General features: G+C 37.5%; 1 protein-coding gene across 1 annotated transcript; it reads left to right on the plus strand.

Annotated features, from left to right (window-relative positions):
- The first annotated feature begins 210 nt into the window (after window positions 1-210).
- On the plus strand, window positions 211-5,069 carry LOC137741766 (mitogen-activated protein kinase 19-like). The gene is made up of 10 exons (XM_068481486.1): window positions 211-752; window positions 1,704-2,112; window positions 2,325-2,452; window positions 2,558-2,617; window positions 3,048-3,197; window positions 3,322-3,477; window positions 3,580-3,791; window positions 3,893-3,994; window positions 4,137-4,294; window positions 4,477-5,069. Exons 1-10 carry the CDS (start codon window positions 726-728, stop codon window positions 4,899-4,901), a joined length of 1,827 nt encoding a protein of 608 aa, XP_068337587.1. The 5' UTR covers window positions 211-725; the 3' UTR covers window positions 4,902-5,069.
- Window positions 5,070-9,668: the final 4,599 nt, after the last annotated feature.

A 9,668-nucleotide genomic window follows, 5' to 3' on the forward strand; every position in this document is an offset into this window, starting at 1 on the left:
TATAGTTTAGTGGATTCAAACTGGATATGATGGAATTTATTGTTCTCCATGGTTAAATGACCGAAAGAGGCAGAGTATCTGAAAGAATTACGAATACGGCCAGTGACGCGTGCGCCAGCAGTATACACTAACGGTATTGGACGGACAAAATTTAAAAATATAAAAAAAAGTCCGTTGTGGTGGATAAATCGAACAAATCAAAATTATCAATTAAATAAAAAAAAAGACGACGACGAAGACGATCTCTCTTTCTCTCTCTCTCTCCCTCCCTCTCTCCTTCTCTCTTCCTTTTCTTTGAATTCCCTTCCGCTTCTCTCCGATCCGACGCCGCCACCGCCGCCCTACGGGATCTCTCGTTCCCAAAGAGAGCCTAGGGTTTCCAATTTCAAATTTCGAGCAATCCTTGGGGGGTTTGGAAATTGGATTTTTCCAAAGTTTCTAGGGTTTCCTTTCTGAATTTGGGGTGGGTTTTGGGATTGCTGGATCTGTGGAAATTGGGAAATTGAGGGGAGGGTGTGGATTTGGATAAGAGAAGAGGTTGGTGGTGTATGCGTTTGTGCTAGAACGGACTTTGGGCTCGTCGTTCGGACTGGGGCAAATGTGGATAGTTTAATTTTCTTCTTCTTGTTCTTCCTGGTGCAAAGATTTTGTATTTATAGCTTTATCAGTAGTCGTTTTCTTTTGGAGTTCGAATTTTGTTCGATTACTAGAAGAGCAAGAAGAAGATGATGCGTCCTGATCACCAAAAAAAGGTATCTTTCGTTATCTCTCTGTATTTTTTATTTTGGAGTTTTTGAAGAACTGGGTTGTGGTTATCATCATCGATTTGGTTGCTTAGAGAATGTTTTCCAGAATTTGGAAGATATCATTCAAAATTTAATGGGTTTATGATTTTCTTTAACATTTTTCTATGGGTTATGTAAAATTGTCGTCATATTATCCATATTTATAAGGTTAGTAATAAACCCAATTTGGTTTTTGGGTGGCATTCTTTTTCCAGTTTCCAGTTTCTTTGGTGAACTGTTCAATTGCTTTTTCTCTTGGGTTGTTTTGTTGATGCTACTGTTTTTGTAGTAATTATTACTATTGGTGCTATTTATTTTGTTTTGGTCACTCCAATAAGCAGAATAGTTTAATTACTGAATGTGTTTTGAATATTCTTTTTTATGTGGTGTTGGTACAGATTGTGTTTTATTTTTTGTTTTCTGTTTCTTTGTGGTGGAATTGCACTCAAAGCAAGGAATCTAGTCCCTTTTACAACTGTTAGATACTCCACCATAGCATACTGTTTTAATTTGCTCCCTTTTCTTCTGGCACCTGATTCTATTCTCCTGTTCTATTACTTTCTTTGAGGGCCATTTGAGTTTGTAGTTATTGCAATGTATACCTCGGTTCCTATGTAAACAAAAAGGGTCTCTTGGTAACTCTTTAACATAACTTTAACAAACTGAGATATGTTAAGGAAACCTTGACCTTAGGAAGAAGCATTTGTTATGAAATCATTGGTGCTTTGTGACCGATCGTAAGCTGTTTCTTTCAGTTCATGAAAATTTGCTGGATTTTTCTGCTTACCACCTAGTTGATCATAAAACTTATGTTATGACATTGTATTTTGTTGTAAAAAGGAAGTTGCAATTTGTTTGATTTTTGGAATTTATATATGCACGTTCATGTTTTTATAAATCTATTCTTGCTATTTTCAGGAGCTGAAAGAGATGGACTTTTTCACGGAATATGGTGAAGCTAATAGATATAAGATTCTTGAAGTCATAGGGAAAGGAAGTTATGGGGTTGTTTGTGCAGCTATTGACACACATACTGGGGAGAAAGTTGCGATAAAGAAAATACATGGTATCTTTGAGCACATCTCCGATGCTATTAGGATCTTGCGTGAAGTTAAGTTGCTTAGACTTTTAAGACATCCTGATATTGTCGAAATTAAGCGCATCATGTTGCCACCTTCAAAGAGGGAGTTCAAAGATATTTATGTTGTTTTTGAGCTCATGGAGTCTGATCTTCACCAAGTTATCAAGGCTAATGATGACTTGACCTGCGAACACCATCAATTCTTTCTTTACCAGATGCTACGTGCATTGAAATATATGCATACAGGTGACTCTCCTGTTTTTCTCATTTATGCTCATTGTCCTTTATTTGTTTTTTCCATACATTGTTAAATTTCATAAACAATGTGTTTAAGTACGGAATGTATCCATAGTTGTATTAATTCTTGAATGGTAGATATATTCTATTTTAAGTTTTTTTGTTATTTATGGAAAGCCAAGGGGGAATTTCATGATAAGTATAAGTGTTTTTGGTTGCAGCCAATGTGTATCATAGAGATCTTAAGCCAAAAAATATACTGGCAAATGCAAATTGCAAGCTTAAAGTTTGTGATTTCGGACTAGCAAGAGTTGCTTTTAATGATACTCCAACAACAATATTTTGGACAGTAAGTAATTTTCAAGCTTCTAATTTCCTTCAAAAGAATTTTATACGTTTCAAACCTGCTTATCAATTAATGTCATCTATGTTGCTTCTTTTGATGCACTTATAGGACTATGTGGCAACACGGTGGTATAGAGCTCCAGAACTATGTGGGTCATTCTTTTCCAAGGTATGGATTTTCTACCATCAATGACTTATATTCAGATTTCAGAGCCAATGGCAATATAGTTAGATCATTCTCCATTTTCTTTCGACTGTAAAACTGGTTCTGTTATGATGTTGTATGGTTTGTTATTGACTTTTCTCTTAGGACAGTCTCCTGTGGAATTTCTACTTGTTTTAAATTTACTTGGTTTGACATAGGTGAAATCATGCTTTTATTTCTGTCTGGAATGTCTTCTGAGTGCTTTATAGTAAGCAGTAATGCTAGATTATAATAATTCTTGTTCAGGGAGGACTATTGAATTCTCCTGGAAGTTGTATCTGTCATTCAGGTAATTGTGTCAGGTTATGTCCGTTTCTCTGGAGTGATTTAAGTGCTTCATGAGCTTTCAAATTCTGGTTCCATGATCTTATTTTTGCTTGCATCTTGTTTGCAGTACACACCTGCAATTGATATATGGAGTATTGGCTGTATCTTTGCCGAGGTATTGACAGGGAAGCCATTGTTTCCTGGTAAAAGTGTCATTCATCAATTAGATTTGATCACTGATCTCCTTGGAACACCTCCGCTAGAGACCATCTCTGGAGTACGTGCCATTTATTCCCCCCCCCCCTCTCTCTCTCTCTCTCTCTCTCTCTCTCTCAAGCACACATGCGTGTGTATTGCTGTTTTTCCCTAGTTACTAATGCCATGGCTATTTTTGCATTCAGGTTAGAAATGAGAAGGCAAGGAAATACTTGATGGAAATGCGGAGAAAACCTCCTGTGCCATTTACACAAAAATTTCCCAAGGCAGATCCTCTAGCACTCTGCCTATTACAAAGGCTATTGGCTTTTGACCCAAAGGACAGACCAACTGCCGAGCAGGTTTGTGTTATGTCTAATTGAGTGCTTTCACCAGATGAATGTTTCCTCAAAATGCATTTAGCACAGTTGGGACTAAAACCTCTTTCTGTTTGTTTTATATAGGCACTAGCTGATCCTTACTTTAAGGGCCTAGCCAAAGTTGAGAGAGAACACTCTTGTCAGCCTATTTCAAAGATGGAATTTGAATTTGAAAGGCGAAGGGTTATAAAAGAGGACATAAGAGAACTAATTTACCGGGAAATACTAGAATACCATCCTCAGCTACTTAAGGACTACATGAATGGAACTGAAGGCACAAGTTTTATGTATCCAAGGTTGAGTGTTTACTTCTTATCAATCCTATAATCCTCTTACATTTTTTCTTGTTATATAGAATTTGCTGTTTCCATATATTTATAACATTTGTTCAATGCAGTGCTATAGGCCAATTCAGAAAGCAGTTTGCTTATCTTGAGGAAAATGGTGGGAAAACTGGATCGGTTGTTCCTCCAGAGAGGAAGCACGTCTCCCTTCCACGGTATGTTATTTTCAAGTTCCTTTCATTGTAGGTCAATGTTAGTCTTATGTTTTCATCAGTAAAGATTTTGATTTTGAGAGTTTTTCTTTGATTATGCATGTTATTGTGAATTTGCGTATCCAATCATATTCCTTGTCTTCAGGTCCACTGTTCACTCGAGTACAATCCCCCCTAATGCACAGCCAAATTTGCTATCATATGAAAACTGGCAGACACAGGAGGCTTCCAGCAGTTTTAGAGTAACAGACGCTTCTGGAAATGCACCAAAGGTTTCACGGCCGCCGCCGAGGGTGCCAACAGGTAATCCACTGCCTTCTTGTCAAGCATTAGCTATGGGATGTGATAATCAATGGCGCGGGCGGTAGTTCAGATCTGTCCGTTTTGTTTTCGCTTTTGCTCTAGTAGTATTACATTGGTGCATCTATTCGTTTTGTTTTTTGTTTTTGCTTTACCAGTGTTAATTATATTTCCTTCCCCTACAGCAAAACCTGGGCGAGTTGTTGGACCAGTTCTTCCATATGAGAATGGCAGAAATGTGAAGGAAACCTATGATCCAAGGACATTCTCTAGAAACGCAGTTCCTCCTCAGTCTGTCACTCCACACTGCTTCTTCAGAACTCATACTGCCAATCAAGACAAGGCTGGAGCGGAGATACGGAGGGATGAATCACATGCTAAACTGCAACCCCAGCCCGAACAGCGCAACTTAGCAGCAAAACCTTTGCCGGGCATGGCCATTGAAGTCAACACGAACCCATACTACCCACCACCCACCAAAGTAGATCAATTAAACTCGATAGATTCAAAATTACTGCAGGCGCAATCTCAGTTTGGTCCTGTAGGTGCTGCAGCCGTAGCTGTAGCTGCTCACCGGAACACTGGAGCTGTTCAGTATGGATTGTCTTAAGTGGGTTTAATGGGGGTATTCAAGAGGAGTGAGAGTCTTTAGATTTGAGGAGGGTGGAGTGGTAGTGTAATCCCAATTTTTTCCTTTCCAATTGTGCCTTCTGTAATTATGTGTATGCGCTGTTGGATAATAGTAATTAATAATAAGGCTTTGTTTTCTAATCTTGTATATATGTTGACTTAATGGATAAGGCAAATGATACTTGTAGAGTAACTGAAATTATGCTACTGCCCAAACTATCCAAGCTTGAGGGCGTCGACGAGAGCTCTTGGGAGTCATCAGCTTGTTATTTCCGGCGTACCTTTGATTCTTTGAGCGAGAGCCCTTCCACGCGGGAGTCCTAGATCATTGTGGTCGAGTTTCATCTCTGTTCAACAAGTCGGTCTTAGTCAGGCAAGCTTATACCATTACGCAAGGAAAGAGGCCCCATTTCCCTTCGCTCAATGTAAATTGCGCGCTTCACTAATATAAGGCTCAAGTAAAAGGTTTTCATGTCAAAAGTGTTTTCAAAGCCTTTGGGACGTTCACTGTTCATTCCTGTTAAGGTTAAATATCCAACAACAGAAACATGAGTGACACGTTGGGCCTTCAACAGGCCAACTGTTTAATTTTAGTCCAAACAAGGTGGTCAAGATGAAAACGTCAGACCAATCGAGTTTTAGGTTTTCAGAAACTACGAAGGCTTGTCCAAAACCTTCAGTGTCTCCTGGTTGTTGCCAAAACTTTTCTTTTCTTCCATGGGTAGGTTGAAGAACTCTTTTGAGTTTCTGTCTTCATTTTCTCCAACAAGGAAGAGCTCACACAGTGGTTTACCAACTGCAACATACATAGATATGATGCCTTCATGATTGCTTTCTAATTGCCAAGTTAGTTAGTGAAAGAACCTACATATTTGCGGTTAAAATTATTTAAGAACGCAGCGAAAATCATACGAAATAGCAAATTTAAAATACGTAGGCAAAGTGTAAGTATAGTAGCCAACATGACTAGGGAAAAAAAAACTTGAATTTAGAGTAATAATACATTTATCCCTTTTTTCATACCATATTTGTATTGTTTACCAAGTAACTTAAGAGAAGGTAATGATATTATTAGGATGACATTAGTACACCATATAGTTGCTTTGCCATAGTTTTTGTGTTGGTTCTATATAAGAAATTAATTATGGACCAAGATGAGATTTTTTTTTTTCCTTTTTCTAACACACAATATTGTTTGCTTTTGAGATTGGACCAATGAACCCTCAGCTTTAGCTCAATCTGAGCTTTGATTTCTGAACTAAAAATGTGTGAGTGTTAGTCCCTGAACTTGTAATAACGTGGAGCAATAGTCCTTCTAGCTAACTCTGTTAGAATTTCTATCCATTTTTTCTGCCCTTTTTAAACCCTTTATTTTGGCAAGTGGCCCTTTACCATAGTGGTGGAAAGGTTTTGAGCCCTTGCATAACGGCGTGGGTTCAAGCCCCGTTGATGGCTAATCTAACATCTAATCTAACAAAATCTATTATTTGACCAAAAAAAAAAAAAAAAAACCCTTTAATTTGGATGGAAGTTTTAACAAAGTTAACTAAAAAGATTATTGCTCCACATTATAACAAGTTAAAGGACAAATACTCACATATTTTTAGTTTATAGACTAAATCTCTAATTGAGCCAAAGTTCAGGATCATTGCTCTATTTTTCTCTTGCTTTTTAATATATATAGCTGAGTACGTAATAATCAACTTGCCTTGTATATCACGTCATAGGTGATTTGTGTATTGAATTTGCCGGAAGAATAAGGTCACCAACTCAATTCTTAATTAATCTTGATCGTCATCAGGTTGGCCGCCAAAGTCATAGTAGCCACAACTAGTATAGTAAGTTGCAACATGATTTTCCTGGACCAATACGTTGTTTTCATGCATTGCTGTTTCTATTTCAACCTCTACACACCTCACAAATTACCAATATATACTGCGACCCCCCAATGCCGGCTCTGAGGGTGTGTAAGTGGTGCTACCGTACAAGGCTCCCAAATTCGACAGGGTCCTGATTTACGATTTTACTTTACCTGTATATTCATATATAAATTTAAACGTGCAATGATATACTAAATTGTTCTCTAAGTACAATTTTCTTGAGAGTATTATCCCTGACCAAGGAACTGGGTTCGAGTTTGCCTAATGGTGATTTTTTTGTGTTTTATTTTTAACTAGCCTTCATGCACGTGCTCACGTGTGTGTAGAAGACATTTTTTGAATCACGGCATGCTACGCGCAACTTACATATTTTAAATGTATTTATATACGTGAATTGACAAAAAGAAAGTCATGGTGGCATCCAAGTCAATTAAGCATTGTCATGCAATTACTTGATTATATATTGTTGACCCTAAAAGCTACTTAGCCTACATGACGCGCTGGCCAAGCTCGATCGACGAGTAAAATGAACGTGGTTCTGGTGTCGAACGTGCTGCTGACTTTTGTATTTGAGCGATCACGGCTAAGGACGGGACTCGTCTCGGCCTCTGGGTTCTAAAGCTTGAAGACAAGGTTGCTAGTCACTTTGAAGTTCAAATAAGGTTCAACTTTCAATATGATGAACATTGAATGGTTTAGTAAACACCTTACTTCGCTGAGAAGTCTAATGAGAGACATTTTTCAATAAAAAGACCGAAGACTACTTACTAACAGAGACTTGGATAGACAACCGGCTGAACTCAAAACAGGGCTATTACTCCAAACTGAAGATGCTCTTCCGTCGCCTGATTCTACAACATTGGGTTAATTGAAACTGAAGATGTTGCCGATTGTCAACATAGTGCTATTAATCTAAACTGAAGATGTGTTGATGAAGTTAGGAGAGTTATTGTTTTCTCAAATGTTTGAGAGGGTTTTGCGTAAAACGAGAATTTGCATAGGGCATTTTTGTGCATTGAGTTAAAAAGTCTCTCCAATATTGCAGAATATCTCATATTTATAATGAGAGAATTTTGCTTACCATGATAAACTATGGTGTATGCATGCTCATCATACACCTAATTAATAATTTATCATGTGTCTTTTCATTTAATCTTGGTTAATATTTTTCAAAATTGAAAAAGTAATAATTAATATGAAAGTTAACTAAAATTAGATAAAATGACACATGACAGAAGATTAAGTGTATGGTAAACATACACCATTATTCTGGTGGTGAGAAAAAATGCTCATATATATAAAAGCTAAATTGCTCAGCCACGCTGACTAATTTCTAATGGAAGTCCTTGAATGAGGCTCCTTTTTCCAACCAAAAAACTCTCTTTCCCGAGTTGAATGCGCAGATGCATCCATGCAATTGATAAAGAAATGCAATTCAATTACAATTCTTCCTCCTGACCATTATCTGGTTGCTTTTACCATCCTCATTTCCTTTCAACCAATGCATGCAACTGTGCTTGTCCTGTCAACCAATCCCATTTAGCCATCATAGCTTTATAAGGTTCAACCTTATCTTAGTAAGCTGTAGCCACGCAAACCAAATTGCAAAGCTACCCACCTGGAAATATCACACATTTTAATGTAGACATCAACTTCCATTCAACCTTTGCCTCCGATCCAGCACGTTTCCTAAAGTTCAGTGAGAACTTTATGGTAGTTTCCGAGGTAGGTTTAGATAATGAACATATATATTTGAATTCCTTGCAGCCCTTGGAGTCTTCTCACTCGTCCGTTATGCAAAAGATAATCCACATTATCATCATGGTAATTTGACCAAGATAATTTTCCAAAGTATAAATCTCTTAAGAAGTAAATAACGAGAAGTGAAAAATACGCACATTTGCAATAATCAAATTGACATACTAATGGCAAGACATTATTTAGGGTGTTAACCAAGATTGATCTGTTGCAGTAGAGAAGATGAGTGCAGCAGAGAATGCAGACAGAGAGAGAGAGAGAGAGAGAGAGAGACAGAGAGAGAGAGAGAGAGAGAGAGAGAGAGAATTAAGTAATCTTGTTCGTATTGATCTTTTCACAAACTAACACTCTTTTCACAAACTAACACAGTACATTTGCATTGTAGTATATATATGTAACTAAGGTAGCTTACAGACTAAGCTAATAGATATAACAAACTCTTAACTAATTGTCTAATCTTATGACACATGTCAAGAGAATAACCTTTAGATTGACTACTCCTTTTAGTTCATATATTAGCAAATTGCTTAAGTGAAGAAACAAATTGAACCAACAACACTTGTTTTGCCACCCGTTTCCTCACAAAATGGACATCAATTTCAATATGTTTTGTTCGCTGATGTTAGACAGGATTACATGTAAGAGCAATGGCTGAGAGATTATCACAATATAGAGTAGGTGTTCCAGAAATAGGAACTTGCAGAACCTGTAACAATTGTTTTATCCAATCAATCTCAGCAGCCGTTGTAGACAATGCTTGATATTCAGCTTCATTGGAAGAATGAGATATAGTATTTTGTTTCTTGGAGGACCATGAGATGGGGTTTGAGCCAAGAAAAACAACCAGCCCTGTAGTGGATCTCCTATCATTGGGATCCCCTACCCAATCACATCACTAAATGCTTGTAAATCCAATCTTCATGTGGTATAATGAAGTCCACAGCCTTTAGTAGCCTTGAGATACCTTAGAATTCGTTTAACTGCCATGGTGAATGCAATATCAGGTCGAGTAAAGATGAGGTATTGAAGTGCTCCCACAAGGCTTTTATATAATGCTGGATTATTGTAAAGCTTCCCATCATCATTCAACAATCTATTGTAAGGTAGGC

This window comes from Pyrus communis, chromosome 8 (assembly GCF_963583255.1).
Source record: "Pyrus communis chromosome 8, drPyrComm1.1, whole genome shotgun sequence".
Taxonomy (NCBI): domain Eukaryota; kingdom Viridiplantae; phylum Streptophyta; class Magnoliopsida; order Rosales; family Rosaceae; genus Pyrus; species Pyrus communis.